This window comes from Cyanistes caeruleus, chromosome 5, assembly GCF_971803275.1.
Source record: "Cyanistes caeruleus chromosome 5, bCyaCae1.hap1.1, whole genome shotgun sequence".
Lineage (NCBI taxonomy): Eukaryota > Metazoa > Chordata > Aves > Passeriformes > Paridae > Cyanistes > Cyanistes caeruleus.
The window spans coordinates 9,605,520-9,622,266 of record NC_141705.1 but is presented as its reverse complement, the minus strand read 5'-3'; the positions used below and the strand labels follow the sequence as shown (position 1 = coordinate 9,622,266).

At 40.3% G+C, this 16,747-nt stretch overlaps 1 protein-coding gene across 3 annotated transcripts in view; it reads right to left on the bottom strand.

Moving 5' to 3' along the window:
* Window positions 1-9,065: 9,065 nt before the first annotated feature.
* HTT (huntingtin) overlaps window positions 9,066-16,747 on the bottom strand; it is a 79,782-nt gene continuing 72,100 nt past the window's right edge. For all 3 annotated transcript variants that reach the window (XM_023925587.2, XM_023925588.2, XM_086889442.1), the window contains 3 exons: window positions 15,793-15,955; window positions 14,996-15,156; window positions 9,066-14,049 (listed from right to left, as the gene is read on the bottom strand). In XM_023925587.2, coding sequence (XP_023781355.1) covers window positions 13,836-14,049; window positions 14,996-15,156; window positions 15,793-15,955 — 538 coding nt within the window. In that variant the 3' untranslated portion in view covers window positions 9,066-13,835. The remainder of the gene's footprint in view (window positions 14,050-14,995; window positions 15,157-15,792; window positions 15,956-16,747) is intronic.

The following is a 16,747-nucleotide window of genomic DNA, read 5'->3' as shown; positions in this document are numbered from 1 at the left end:
GGGGATCAGCGTTTTAGCTCTGCAGGACATACTACCCCAGGTTTTAATTTTTTATCATGCTCAGAGCACTGCCTGCTGTCTCTTAAGCTTTCATATGCACTGGGGAATTTCTTTTGCTTGGCAAATATTCGTGGGTTTATCAAAGATTATGTCTGGGTTTTCTAATAACGGGGTTTCTAGTAATGCCTCTGAATTGACTTTTTTTCCCTAATTCTCAGTCTGATCTCTCACAACTGACATAATGCCCCAAAATTGTAATACTGCACCTTTAATCTTAGATCACTCACCAACCCTCTTTTTCTTGAGGGAAGAAAAGAGAAGAAAAAAAGGTAGTATCAGGAGCAGAAGTCTCTTCTTTGTTAAAGTCTTTGGCCTCAGGTCAAGAAGGCTTTTCATGGGAAAGCCTTGCCGTTCCCTGGAGAACTTGCATAAAACCCCATTCTCTGCTGCTGCCTTCACCTCTGTGCCCTCAGAAGGCAGGGGCTGTATCTGTTTTCCTGTGCTGCTTCCTTCCCTCCACATTTACTTTTTGCTAATCAAGTACAGCTATTGCATCACATGGGAGGTGACTAAAGGAACTTTCAGCCTTAAGAAACTTTCAGCCTAAAGAAAGTAGTGAATTCAGGATGATGCTTTCAATGTTCTATGAATTATTAGTATCTGTTTTATCAGGCTATGTGTTACTAAAACAATTTGGCCACAGTTTAATATAGGTAGGTTTCTACTTTCATGTATGTTAAGCACTGCTGTATTTTTGTTATGACCTGTAATCCCAGCATGCTGGAATTCCAAAACACCCTGTATGCCACTTATTCTGTTCTTACCACACAAGAATCACACTGTCATTTGATTTTCACTCGGCTTCCTGCAAGTTTCCCTTCTCTCACACCAGGCAGAGGAAGTCCCTGGACCCCACATGTCCATCTCTGCATCCCTGCCCCCTGTGGTGATGGCAGCAGTGCTGCTTTCCCTGAGCACATGGCATTGCTCTGTGCTTCTCTAGTAATTTCTGTTGCTTTGCACTACTCCTACCTGTACAATCTGATTCTCCAAGCCACCACTTGTGTCTCAATGCATTTCTCTTTAACTTTATTCATTGCATTTTACTTCCTGTTCTTGATGTCTTTGTGTTCTGTCTTTGCACACAGGAGCACTACTCAAAGTGCTTTCCCATTATGTCTCTGAGCTACCCCATCGATTTTCTTTGCTTGCACACTCCCTTCCTTCCCAGAAGTTCTACATACGTCGTGCAGGCTGTGGGAGATGGACAGGAGAATCCATGTGATATCCTGGGCAGAAGAAGGTTTACTGTACCCATGCCCCATCAAACAACTGCATCAGTGCAATGCTGAGGCAGAACTAACACATCCTGCTCCTCACTGGGACTTCTCATCCTGGCCTTGACTCTATAGGAAGGGCAGTGATCACTGGGCTCACATCTGCCCAGTTTATACTTGTACCAACACCATCAGCAAGGATCACAGACATTAGTGAGCTAAAAACAAGTTCAAGTACTCTCCAGCATTTTTTCTCAAGCTTTTATTCCCCTTAATTACTGCTGAGTTCATCTTGAAGATTTGTGAACATCTTGCATAGCTTGGCCATTTAACTGCTACTTTTCCTGATTCTTGTTAATACTTGTCATTTTTCCTATCAAAACTCATTAAAGGATTTTTTTCCCTTAATTTTTCAAAAATAGGATTTTCCCCTAGCTTGGCAAATCTACTCCTGTTCCCATCCTAATCTTTCTAGAGAATGTGCATTTCTCATTACCCTTAATAACACATCTACTCCTTTTCTTGCTTTTCCTTTTTCTGCATGTCTGGCAGTTCTGCAGCTTTCCTCTTGTAAGCCAAATAAAGCTCAGTTTCTGCACCCATTTCTTTTCCTACAAGTCCAGCTGTGGCAGAAAGCCTAGGAGCCTTCACCATGCCTTCTACTCACAAAGCAATTCTGAATTTCTGGTTTTATCCACAGATAGATACAACAGCAGCCACAGCCAGCTCACATCTGCCATTGGATACAAGCACAAAAAGGTACCTGCTCCAGAACAACAACTGAGTTTTATTCCTGTGATTGTAGGCCACATATCCACATGGAAGACAAGGTGGTGATCAGCAGCCAGCATGGATTCACTAAAGGTAAATCAAGCTTGACCACCTGACTGCCTTCTACAAAGGAACAACCACCTGGATGGCTGAGGGGAGAGCAATGGATTCTGTCTACCTTGACTTCAGCAGGGCTTTCAACACCATGTCTCACGACATCCTGGTAGGCCAGCTCAGGAGTTGTGGGCTGGGTGAGTGGGCAGTGGGGTGGATTGAGAGCTGGCTGAGTGGCAGATCCCAGAGGGTCATGAGCACTGGCACAGGGTCCCATTGGAGACCTGTCCCCAGTGGTGTCCCCCAGGGTACTGTACTGGGCCCTGTGTTAACTTGTTTATCAGTGACTTGGGATGAAGGAACAGATGCCTCCTCTGCAAGTTCCCTGCCAACACAGATCTAGGAGAGTGGGCTGTGCCCCAGGGAGCTGTGCAGCCCTTCAGAGGGACCTCAGGAGGTTGGAGAGATGGGCAGAGAGGAACCTTCTGAAACTGAGCAAGGGCAAATGCAGTGTCCTGCACCTTGGGGAGGAACAAGCCCATGGCCCAGCACAGGCTGGGGACTGACCTGCTGGAAGGCAGCTCTGCAGAGAAGGACCTGGGGGTCCTGGTGGACACAAGGTGTCCATGGGCCAGCAGTGTGTCCTTGTGGCTGGGAAGGTCATTGGAGTCATGGGGTGTGTTAGGAGGAGCAGTGCCAGCAGGTCAGGGAGGTGATCCTGCCCCTCTGCTCAGCCCTGGTGAGGCACATCTGCAGTGTTTGTCCAGTTCTGGGCTCCTCAGGACAAGAGAGACACAGAGCTCTTGGAGTGGGTCCAGCAGAGTGTGACAAAGATTATTAAAGGTCTGGAGAGTCTCTTCTGAGGAAAGGCTGAGGGAGCTAAGCCTGCTCAGCCTCAAACTGAGAGGGGACCTCATGAATTCACTGCAGTATCTGCAGGGAAGGTGTCAAGAAGATGGATCAGACTTTGCTCAGTGGTGCCAAGCAACAGGACAAGAGGCAGCTGGCAGAAAATGATGCACAGAAGTCCCACCTGAGTATGAGGAAGAACAGCTTTACTGTTTTGAGCACTGGAACAGACTACACAGAGAGAGTGTGGAGTTTCCCTCACTGGAGATACTCAAGAACTGCCTGGACACAATCCTGTGCCATGTGCTCTGGGCTGACCCTGCTTCAGCAGGGTTGGACCAGATGCCCCACTGCGATCCCTTCCAACCTCACTCATACTGTGATTTGGTGAGTCTCCTCACCCATATCCCGACAGTTCCCCCTCTCCAGTACAGACTCCTGCTGCAGCACTCCCTGTCAGAGTATTGTCATAAAAACATCTACCTTTTGCTTGTAAGTTACCACATACTGCAAAAATCCCCATTGAAGTGTGTGCAGGAGTATCCCCCAGAATGAAAGGCTCTGTATGCATTTAATAATGAAATGCCCATTTCATGTTTAGAACCAGATGAAAGGACAGATAAGAGCAACTGGAAACAGCTTGGATATTGCAGCTTCAGCCTGATAAGACTATGCTTTTACCCTACTATTCTAAATATGTCTTTTTTCAAAACAAAACTATTTCATAAGGAGTTTTATAATAATGGGAGAGCTTTCATGTCCCATCTGAAAGGGCTCCTTGAAACAGATTTAAAAAGAGAACATCAAGGAAGGCATTAGGACTGTACCTCACTCTTTCATCAGTATATATAGTTCATAATGCACATCAGGTGCCAGGGGAACTGCTGTTCAAGGTTAAAGCAAGGTCCTTATGAAAGGGGCAATTACTCTCTAGTGACAGATAAGGAGAAGAAAGCCAAAGCTAAACCGAGCGAGCAGGAGAGGCAGGAGTGCTCAAAGTTAACTGGAAAAGCTACAAAAGCCTTTACCTCGGGAAGAGGCCACTTCAGCACCTGGCTGTGAATTCAGGTTTAATCTGTCACCACTAGTCCCCGACAGGCTCTCCCTCCCCACGCCTCAAAGGCAGCTGGCACAGCCCCAGCGTGGAGCAGACCTGCCGCGGGATGGGAGGCGCGTGGGGCACCGTGGGGAGCAGCAGGACAGGGAGCCCTCGGCTGCACCAGGGGCTGGCCTGCACTCTGCTGGGTTGCTGGGAGAAAAGTCTGGATTCAGCATTCTTCTTAAGTACTAAAAGCATAATAAAGGCATGTTTTTGAAAGGAAAATGAAAACCAAAGCTCATGTCCAGTAGCACCAAATTAAGTGGAGGATTCCAGGAATCCCAGTTCCACTCATGGGAAGGCCTGGAGTCACGAAGGCTCACCCTCAGTGGAAGAGAGTGAAATTGGGAACATTTACATGAGATGGACAAACACAAGTCCACAGGATGATGTGGGATGCATCCATGGGGATGAGGAATCTGGCTGATGTCAGACAGGCTGTGGCCATCAGAGGAGGCTCCTGAGGACTGGAAACAAGCATCACTTGTGTCCTCCAGGAGGAGGATCTGGGGAACTAGTGTCTGATAAGCCTTAATGTTGCAATGAATGTTTGTACATCAAAACTGTGTAACTTAGAAGTTACTACTTTTCAAAGAAGAAACTTCCTGGAATGTGATCAAGAAACCAAATAAGGCAAGAATATTACCCGTGAAAATTCAAAACATCAGACTCTCTCTAGAGAAAAATGTAGCAATATCAGGAGATGCAACTGTAACTAGAATAAGGAGAAAAACTTTTAGTATTTTTGCTTTTCAGGAGAGGGGAAAAAAAAGCACATTTGCTTTCCTCAAGTGGATGAAAGGCACCTGTATAAAAAGAAGAAACACAGTTCTGGCTGACTCTGGAATAGTAATTTACAGGGAAAACTGTAGTTCAAAGAAAAAATAAAGTATTTATTCTTTTCATGATCAAATATAAAGGAACACTCAAGGTCTAAGTCTACGGATGAAGAACACTAGTAAGAAGCAGTTTGAAGTTCTGCAACCTTCCTTCAACTTACTATCACAGCTTACTGAAAATAGGTTTCTTTTCCTTGCTGCTCTAAAACACACATAGTGCAAGAGAAGACTAAACAAAAAAGCTGGGAGCAACTTAAAAAATGTCCTCACACCTTTAGGAACATTCAACATTTTCAGGTGTAATATGGCAAAGTGCACAAAGCCATTGAAGGTGAAGAATGAGAAGATGCTGTTTCCTGCCATTTCTTGGTCCCTGGGCTGTATCTTGCCATCACATTACATGAAGCCTCCCTTTCCCAGGAGGAATCATCCTGGCTCTGTCCTGCAATGTCCTTAAAAGTGTCATAAATGCTTCTCCATCCTTGGGTGTGCCACAGCTGATTGGTCTCCAAGACCTCTTCAAGGTCCACAAACTGTCTGGATGGTGATATATTATACATGATATATCCAGGTGATGATACCTCATATAACTGCATGCATATATATTTGCACAGAGAAAATGGAATGACCTGCAACAGGCAGCAATGAATCATCCAACAGCTTGTGGTTGTGAATTTTATTTTTTTTTTTAAAAAACATGGATACTTTTCCCTGTCCATAACTGACCCTCAGCAGACAAAAGGTCCTTTACTCACATATAGCACACACTAGGCTGCTGCACAAATCCTTTCTTCCTGCTTCACATTCTGGAGCTTTAGAGCAGAAAAGCACAAGGGAAAAAACATATATCAGACAACCCACAACCCTTTTTGGGCCCTGCTAAAATGTCAACTTTTAATTATTTTCTTTTGAATGAATGCCCATCTCATGACAGGCTTTGAAAATCTCTTCTAAATAAGTAATTTAGGGCTAAATTCTTGTTTATGCTACTTGGTTTCTAAAGTCATCCTGTCTACATGAGATTTTATAGCCAATAAAACATGACTGAATACACATGAAATAATAAATTTGATCTCCTGTCCTGATTTTTTTTCATGTAATTAAGCTACACAGAATAATACAGTTTAATCATTGTTAGTTTGGGACTGGCATTTATATTTCATCTAGAGTTAATGCAGTCAAACTGAGAACAAAAGCAGAACAGACAAAGGAGAGCCAGACCTCACTAAGTTAATAATTAATAACCACTTTGAGGATATTTAACCCATCAGCAAAAACAAAAAAGAACTTTGGGCACTCTAAGTCTCACTGCAACAAACCGTGCACCTCATACTTTCACCAGTACATGCGGTGCAGCAATCTTTTCAAGTGTAACACAATAACTCACCATGGCTTCTCACAACATTCCATCATCACCCCTGGATTCATCATTATTTTCAAAGGTATAATAGGCAGCTTGGATTTTTGTGGACCTAAGAAACATAGATTTGCTTAATCCTGTCATCTGAGACAAGTCAAATCAGACCAAGTTTGCTGTATCTTTCCCAGGGATACTCTCAAACCCCACAGTAGGCCAGTGGAAGAGTTGGAAAATTAACCTGTCAGCATAATACAAGCCTCAGTTTACCAGTGATAATGTGACTTGGTCCCAGTTAATGTTTTCTGAAGCAGCAGGTCCTTTCACTATTACTGTTAGTGCTGCCTGCAATTTTCCCAGCTGCCAGATCACATTTCTCACTTTTTAATATTATCAGATCACACTGCAATGGGAACAGGTATTATCCACAAGCTCACAGTTAAATAACTGCAGTATATAAATATGCTGCTTCAGTGAGCACAGATAGAACCATTCCCAAGACAATCACAAAAGCAGTAAAGCAGCAAAAGTACAGACTGAAACATCATTTGTGAAAGCATTCGATTTTGGTACTGATGAAGATAAACATCTGAACACTATTCTTCAATTGCTACATTAGTTAGCAAAAAAGTTGCAAGTTTATTTGGTCCCCTTCTAAAATTAACTTTATAAACTCCAGGTACTTTGGATCAGTCTTATCCTCTGTTACTCAGTCACAAACCAATCTATTGATGACCTACAACTTTTACTTTAAAGCATTCAACAGGTGAAATATTTACTCTGGCAGCCAAGGCAGGGGAAAGAAGACAGGAGGAGAAGGAATGAGTTTAAGCCACATTACCAAGAGATGGAAGGATCAGAAGCCTCAAAAGCACTTAAAAATACCTCCCAGATCTGCAGCATCCACTGTTCTTTTAAAACAGTGGTAGTTTGAAGTAGTTAAGAAGGCAAAGAAAAATTACTATGAACAAAGTGTAATTAAGAGTATCTGTCCAAACTTGCCTGAAATAAAAGTTAAACAATTGTGTTATTTTCATAGATGTTAAATCAAATGCCAAAGATGGTATTTGAAATGTCAACATTAACAAGACACACCAAGAAAAGTTAAGTTAGCAAGCTTTACACTTGTCTTTCCATTGGGCAAGACAGATGCTTGAATCCTAGAGCCATTTAACAGCAAGACAAGGATGAAAACACATTTACTGCCTCTCCTCAGGGGAAGAAAGGGGTAGAAAAGACTAAGATTCTAATTCAAAGTTGTTATTTCAACACTGACTTGAAGTTTTACAGTGCATGTAATTCAAGATGAGCTAGATTAGCAAAAACCTTGTATTTAAATGGTCTGACTTAATCTGGCTCATAGCTCTGTGGGCATCTGGTGCATGGTCAAACCCAGCCCTCAGGGATGCAATTTGCTTGGAGCCCAAACACTGCAGCCTGGCTGAAAGAAGTCCAACATGTAAATAATGAGGTAAAACAGTCAGGTTGCACTTGATCAAAATCTACCCATGATATTTGCAGCTTGAAGGATATGAAAACAGCACCTGGGGTAAGGGACTGCTCTGCCATACCTGGATGTGTACACCATGGGAAAGATCAGAAACAAAATTAAGGCAGAATACGGCTGCAATAGAAGAGCAGAAGGTTTGGCTCACTCCGAAGATAACATTCTGTATAAACTATATGAACGTTTTCATGTTCCTACTTCCAACTTTTTAACAAACCTACAGGTTACAAGTCTTTTCATCTCTTCAAACAGTTATGCAAACTTATGGTATAATTATGTTTAATTCTACAGGCAATCAAAGCTTTTTGTCTTGTAACTGGGGTGGAGCCCTGCCAATTCCCAAACGATGGCTGCAATACTCTTTACAGCTGCACTGCCTAAAAAGTAGGGAAAATATCACAGTACCTATATAGGACAGGAGTGGAGAAAGCAAAAAAGTTGTAGTAAATTAAAAAGTTCTAGTCTACTAAGTGTAACGCTTCATTTCCCTGTGCCTGGCAATTCATCTTTAGGGGTAGTATTTCCAGAAATTAAATGGTTTTTCTTCTCTGAGTGACAAAAAGATGAAGACTTTATTACTCAAAACAAGTCTCCAGCTCTGCAGACAAAGGCACTTACCACAGCATGGTTCTGTCCCTCAGCTCCACGGCTACACTAAAAGGTGACACAGGGGTGGATCAGTCGCCACCAACTCCGACAAGGAAAAACAAGATGGAAAAGAAGTTACTTTGACTAAGGACAAAACCAGCACGTGCTTTCTACATTAAGCTACTACTTCAAACTTTATGCCAGAGTTTCCAGGGAACAGCCAAGTGCTGCAAAGTTAATCAAAACAAGATGTCTCTGAGCTGTTGAGTACTGCAAGAGATCCTCCAGTGTTCAGCAGCAGGACCACCCAGAAATTTCTTTTAAGATGCAAGCCCAACAGCTGGGAAACCATGCTTCGGCAAGTTAAACCATTTCTTCTCCTCTGTAACATTATCCCTCCCCAGGACTGCTGTGGATAAATACACTCTCATTCACAAATACAGCTGTACACTTAAATTTTGCCTTTTCTGATCTCATCTAGAATCCCTGAGAAGTTTTGGCAAGCATGACCATTAGATACAATTAAAAGCTCAATTGTGATAGTTCTTGGTTAATTGCAAACAGCACAGTGATTGTGCAGTGTAGCTACATTTGCAGAGAGTTCAAGTATTCTTGCATGTCTTAATAACATTCAGTGTTTGACAACTGCTGAAAAGAAATACTGGGGAAAAACTAATAAGAATGCATCGAGCCCTTTTTTTTTAAATAACCAGAGAAAAATCACTTACAGTAATAGTTGCATTTTATTTTCTCTTTTAGTTTCAATGTGCAGTATTTTCAGCATTTTTTTTTTAAACTTAAACATACATCTAAAATTATATGCTATCCTTTTCCCTTGAGTACAATTGCTTTTCACGTTGGGGCTCCAAGCTTTTGCTCATCATAGCCCTCAGACTACACCCCACCACAGGGTGCGTTATCCTTGTCAAGTTTATCCAACTTGATGGTGTGTGTACACGGACTGATGGGAATGATAAGCTCACACAAAATGCACATGACAAAAGCAGCACATGCTTCACAAATGCTCTGCAGCATTTATACCCAGTTACCCAAATGCAGCTAAAAACTTGATATACAGTAGAAGCTCTCCTGGGTATGACTGTGGGATTCTCAAGATTTTTAAATGGATACATAGGTAGCATGCACAAAGAGTTCATCCATAATCTCTGTATTAGGTTAAATTAACATAATTAATTTCCCCAAAATTTTGCTACATTGCTTACTCTAGTTTTTACAGCAGCTTGTTTTCACTTTAAAATACTTAAACTACTTAAAAACTAGCCAAGTATTTTGCCCTCTTGTAACTTTCGTCAATTGTGTCCTTGTAACCAAAATTGTTTTCAAAGAGCAAAGCACCTACCATTGTCACTCAGTTGATTTCTACCTTTAGTAAAAAGTTTAGTTGGGATTGTACACGGAAAAAGTCTGATTTACACAATGAATGTACTCAATTAGTTCCCCGTCTTCTCCCATCCCTTCCAACCACCGGGTAAGATCCTGAATGACTGAATTTAATTGAACTGCTTATTGCTATTATTTATTGCTCATTATACTCCAAAATTTATTTTATTATGGAAGCATAAATGCCCAGCTCTGACAGCTCCACAAAATCTTAAGACAAACCAGGTCTGCTGCTCTTGAAGAACTGTCTTTGCAGTGCTTTTGACACAACCTCCTTATCTGCTATACAGTTAACAGCCACTGAAAAAGGAGAATGGCAAGACAGAATGCTCTTAAGGCAAATCTACTAAATATCAACAAAATACTTTTAACCCAAAGGGTTCCACTTGTTCCCCCCTTCATTTGACCTAAATCTGTTCACTCATTACTCAGTGCTTTTGGAATGCTGCTGGTGGTTCAAAAGCAATGTCTTGGTGCTAAGAAGGCATTCCTACCAAAGCAAAAGTAACACACAATCATTTACTAGATGCTTTAGGCAAGAAATGACATCTGAGTATACACTTTGTATATAGAGAGATTTAAATAAACTCACATTCATTTGCAACTGGAAAACAACATATATAGTAAAGAAAATGCTTTGAATCCCACAAGTAAGAATTGGTTTACAATAAGTTGTCGTTTGCAACTTCTCACTTTTGCACTCAGTGCAAGGGAGGGGGCATGCTGAAATGAAACACAAAGCAAACTTTATTTAATGGTCCAGTGGGTAGCTGGTCCAAAAGCTATTTGTAACAAGTTGGCTGGCATACAGTGTTCTTGGGGGAGGGCCACGTTATAGATTCAGAAATGTAGTTTCTTTGACAACTGAATTGTAACTGAAGTTTTAAACATTCATCTGTCTCAAGTATGCTCCCAGTCACGCCATACCTCTCATCTTACAAGGCTGCAAAGAAGCCACTTTCACTGAAAAGCACATTAATGGTGCTGTCTGCTTTGTTTAGCCAGGACACCAAATTTATGACCAAATACATTTCTACCCAGATCTCAATGAAAAAATGAACAGCCTGATTTTCAGAATTAAGCTTTCTGTTTACAGAAAATTAAAAACACTCTGTGAAATAAAATCTTGCATAAAGGCAATCTCAAAGGACAAGCAGTCTTTTTATTTCCTTTAAATCCAACATCAGAATCCCTTAATGGCCACTATTCTGCTGTTACTGCCCCAATGGCACACCTCGGTGGCTTGTGTCACTAAAAGCAGACAGCAGTGATTTTGAGTATGATTTCATTCCAAAAGAAATGAGGGTGTGGAAAGAATGTGTAGGAAGAAGACAGGAAAGTGTGCTGCAGTGAAATGTCTGAACTGAAGCACTGCTGCAGTGTGCTCCCACATCAGGAAGACCCTTAAGCTACAACTCCTTCAGGTCACAGAGAATTTCCCAAGAGGAGGTGCCCTTCTTTAGACACTTAGGACACATTAGAGGAGGTATATATACTACAACAAACCTCCAAGAGGTTAAAACAGATGAAGTTATTACTACCAGTGAATCTGTGTGAGGTTAAAACTGAGTGCATCAGCTTTAAAGCCTGTCTTGAAACAGGTAATGCAAATGTTTTCCATTTCCCACATGCTCTAAGGCTAGCAAGAGGCATTTGAGGAATGGGAATCAGTCACATCTAATGTTTTTCACCCAGCTGTGCTGACTGCTTAATTCAATGTATTTCTTCACTGGCTTGAAAGATTCTATAACAAGTACCAAGCTGGTCTGTAAAGTTTCATAAAGGGTCCAGCTCCTATGATCCCAAGGTAAAGTAACCAGCTGGTCTGTGTTAATCATGAGGAGCTTAAAATTATGAAGAATTTAACAGTTTCATAACACAACATATACTGTTATATGGTGAAAATTTGACTAACCTGATGTTTAAAAAATATATTAAAATCTATTTTAAATTCTGGAAAATAGCTTACAAAAATATCTTCACTTAAACTATATATCATACAAAAACTGACTGGTGTGTGGGTTTACAGTACAAAACGATTACTGGTGATTACAAAAGGGAAGAGTGATCTATACTACCCCTTAATGCAAATACAGGGCATTATATCTCACTGTCTGCAACTAGACTTTTATCAGAATTAAGATAATTTCCAATATAATTCAAAAGCTTTCAAACAGTATCTATTTTATTAAACCTTTCTCTGAAATCCTGTTCAGTTTCTTTTAAAAATCACCACAGTGCTGTGGCCCAAGGAAGAGTAACCCAACTAAGGACAGAAATAATTGCTCTAGATAATAAGACCTGTAGAGAGCTAAATACAGCAACATCTACAGTTGTTTCTACTGCCCATACTATCAATTTCCTCTACCAGTTTCTAAAAGGAAGCGACACCAGCGGACAATTCCTTGGTAATCAATTTACGGGCAGAAGCAACAATTTTTGGTCTAGATTGGAATTAGTTTAAATACATGGATTTAATAAATACAAATATACACATCTGTATACATTAAATGTTGTCACGTGTATAATTTCAACATATACATTATATACAGAAATACATACAGTACATGCTCCTCCTGACAACACTATCTCATTTTTCCAAGTGTCACCAAAAGGTGTGATAAGAAAATGAAGAGAGGTTAAATGTAGGATCTGACAGAGAACCAAGGTATCACTTCTCTATAATGAAAGACTTAAATACAACTAAAGACAAATGCTGTGCTAGATTTCCTCATGTAAAGCTTAGGAATCAATGGCATTCCCTGGGTGGTGAGTAAAAGCTAAATCTGGCCCTGTGAAGTGTCCTGAATTCAAGGATATTTGTGTTTGTGTCTGAAGCATTATGAATACAACAGGTAATAAAAGAGGTTGTGTAATCTAACACTTTAGCCAGTCCCAAAGTAGACCACAGCAGCCTTCTGATTCTTTACTACCACCATATATTTGTTTACATGAGAGTGGTCCAGATGACTCCATGGTCTCAGTTAGGAAAGGTCAAATGGTTGTTGACTACTGGGGAGCTTGCACCATTTTGTCTCTTAAAATGCTGTGCAGCAAAAAAGATCTCAAGTATCTAAAGTTTGATCTAGAGTGACTAGTCCTCTTTTTTACCATTATGTTTCAAAATAAGAAATTCAAAAGAAGCTACAGTAAAGTGGATCACAAGAATGCCTCCTTAGTACAGTTTCTCAAGACAACTTAATCAACATATTCCAGTTTTAAAGCACTTTAAGAAAAAGTGAGATGCAAAACAAGATGTAATCTATACATTAAGATGGATTTCCAAAAGGAACATGAATTCAAGCACAAGGAAAAAAAAAAGGAGGACAATACAGATGTCAAGACATTCAGTAGCATGGCTTTTGTTCATCTCCAATTACAGCACAGCTCATGCACCACACATCTTACAATTTTACATACTGTACATAATATAGAAATATTTAAGTTAAAATTTCTTTCACTGATATACTGTACTCAAATTTGAAATCCTGAGAAGAAAAAAGAAAAACGTGTGGTTACGTATGTGCACTATATCTCTGGTATCACCAACACATACACCACTGGATATCAGAAAGTCCAGAGAGAGAAATTACATGCTGGAAGTGTAAATCATAACAGCCATTTTCTCTTTTCCTTGTTCAGAAGAGACATTAGGAAACAAATTCTATTCTGTACTAGACAACTGTATATACAGGTACATAAAACTATGAAGTTGGCTAACGACTGCAGGTTGCAATAACAGTCTGTCAGTGTCTCACTGGCTGCACCACAGCAGAAGAAAGGACCCGGCTACACTGCATGTATAACAGCTCTTATTTTACAGCAAGGATGTGTGGCTCACATTAGTCCCCAACACTGCTTGAAAAACACTGACATACTTCATTCCACTTAGAGGTGCTTGGTGTCAACAGCAACTATACTTCTCAGGTGACTTCCAGTGCTGCAGAGCACCTGTCCATGCATGCTGGAAGGAAAACTGGAAGGACAGGTCCGTTTTTATCACAAATGCAACCCCAGTTATTTTCTTGATCTCACATTCCTCATAATTCATATTCCAACACTAGTCATGCAGTTCCACTACACATCAGGATGTTCAACATGCTGTGACCTTGTGGACATTTTGCAAACAAGCCAGTAGGCGATGGTATGGGGTTCCTGGAGATGCTACCACCTCAAACACCGACTGGAAGGCTCTCCGATCCAATTCTTCATCGATCTGGTGTCGGTAGAAGTCTATGGCAACCAAACAGAAGATGTTAACATCCACTTGCTCTGATTTTCCCATTCTGCTGATAATATGTGGAAGACTGAAATAGAAGTTAAGGTCATGAAATGACAGATGTTGCTCCTCTTATGGTTTAGCAGTTTAAACACTGTTCTCCATTAAAACAGCTTATTCTTAAGTTCACCAATGACATTCAAGTGCAAAATACTGTCATCTGGAAATTAACTGCTACTAAATAAATCCTATTTCTTCATTAACATCACACAATTTCTTATCCTCAGAAATTAATTCCAAGCTAGCAGTAGTTTTCTTTATCCATTGGAGCAAACAGTGCAATCACAACTGCTGGGAGCCAAAGAGCACTGCTGCAATTAAGAGTCATTAGGATGTTTCAAACATAACAAATGGCCACTTTTTTGTCTGGTCACAAAATGCAGTTATTTTTCTGTTTGTTTCAGGGGTTTGTATATTTGTTCTTTAAATAAACCCAGCACTAATACCACATATATATATATATACATCTTTTGTCTGTTCCTATTTATTTGGCTGATGCCATTCCATTGCCAAAGATCACTATTAGTGCAGTGCACAGCCAGGAGGATAACTGCAAAATACAGTTTGCATGCAGAGGATAATTCTCTTGATTTTGAGTTTGTTGGCTTCTTTCATTTTTTTCAATATATTTTATCTTGCAGAAGGAATACAGAGCAAAGCTTTTAAAGGTCACAGCAATACTATCTTGGTGAAGCTTTTAGAAAGTCTTCAAAGTAAGGACTTTCCCAATCATCTTGTATAGTCAAAAGGAACTGATCTTAAAGCAGTAGTTTGAGATAACTTTGTTCTCATAATCTGTTTAGATGTTCTCTTTTTTCCCCACAAACTCGAGGTACCAAGAGCACAAAGCAATATACACCATTACTATCTGCAGTAAAACTGACTTTTTTGTGTCTTACACTTGTACTCTAATCCTTTAAGGCTTTATACTATAATTACCCAGAAATGGCACACATTCAATCTTTTTAGGATACATTGCTGAAATCCATTGACTGGTGGAAGCACTGACAAAAAAACAGGAAAGACTCCACATTGCCATTGCCACGGGTGTTCTTTGTGTGAAATTAGAGAGAGAGAGCATCACCCAGTCACGGACCATCGATGATTGTCCAGTGCTATGCAGTGTCTGGAACACCTGCAAAATATTGTACACAAGAATAAAGACATGGTGGATAGATATGGGAAAATGTTCAATTTCTCTTGTAAAGGTTCTCTCTGGCTATAAAGCTCTGAGGGCCACAAACTGGATTTCTGAAGACATCTCTGAGTCAAATGAATTACTCAACTGGACTCATGACAAATGTGCCAAACTGAAGTAATCACATAGAAATATATAACTTGTGTGGTGTCCCTATTTTTTATAGATCACATGTGCTGTGCACATGCACTCTCCAGTGATGCCAAGTCCAGTAGGTGCTGAGAGCCAAAAGCCCAGAAGTCCAGCTGAGGCCACAGGGGTTTGCCTGTTGGGTTCACAAGATGATGGCTCACTCAGATCTAGAATCTGAGCACCAGGATCACAACCACTAATTTTCTGTTTATTTTCTCATTAGCAGTGACTGAACTGTCCTGCTGTGAGCTTTGGCCTCCAGGTGACATGGCAATTCTAGCCCTTGATGCTGCCTGGAAGCCAAAGCTCACAGCAGGACAGCTCAATCACCATGACTGGTTTGTTAGATCTAATAAAAGTCGTATATGGTCCTTTGGCTGAGCTGTCAATTATTTAGAAATTTTCTGAAACATTTGAGAAAAAGAAATGTATCAATACTACCTTATAAACTACTGTTGCCATGAATTGTGGGTATGGCTGCTGATTGGACAAAAATTCCCCAATGACTTTGTTCATTACATCTTGCGGGGGGAAGAAATCATCAAGGAACTGTGGAAGAATCCGAGCCACTACTCGAGCTTCAAAAGGAAATCCCTTCCTGATCCTGAAAATAATAAAAAAAATCAGATATTTTATGATTGAATTCCAATACATATATTGTTCTTTTCCAATTTAACTGGCAATGGAAAGAACATTTTACTTTCATCTCTGAGTAGGCAAGGTCTCCAATTAATCTAAATCTTCATGTAATCTTAGTAACAGACTACCCAAAGAGATAGACCCAAAGCTTGTCAGAAGCTGTTACAGATGTGTCCTTACCCCACACACTCCTTTTTACTTTTTTAAATAGTCAAATTTTTTGAAGGTCTGGAATTGCATCAGAGATGAGACTTACCAACTGGAATGCTCAAAAATCTAAACAAGAACAAAAAAGGACAGGGACATCATTCCTTCTAGTTATCTGCATTTATAAGCAGAACACTAGTTTTCATTCATAACATTTTGGCATTTTTTATTTAAGATCAGACTGACCAACATATCAAACATGAAAAGCAAGTTGTGTTGCTGTGTAAAGTGGGAAAAGATACTCCAACGTACAGACAATTTTGTTTAAATAACACCAATTGGAAAGTCTTTCTAAGAAAAGCTGCATCTGTTGATGTGTCAAGATCAAGTTACAATCATGTGATTCTTCCCTGCAAAAGTTATTTTTTGCTTGTAGCAGTCACATTTGTTTTGCTAGCTCTTCGAAGTGATACATTCAAAAACACTCAAGTACTGCTCTAGTTCTGTTCTCACCAAGTGCAGAAGTGAAATCCTCCTCCAGTTTTATGGAAAAACCACTGAACACTTTAAAAAATGTAAACCATTATCCACAAACTAGTACACAAAATCT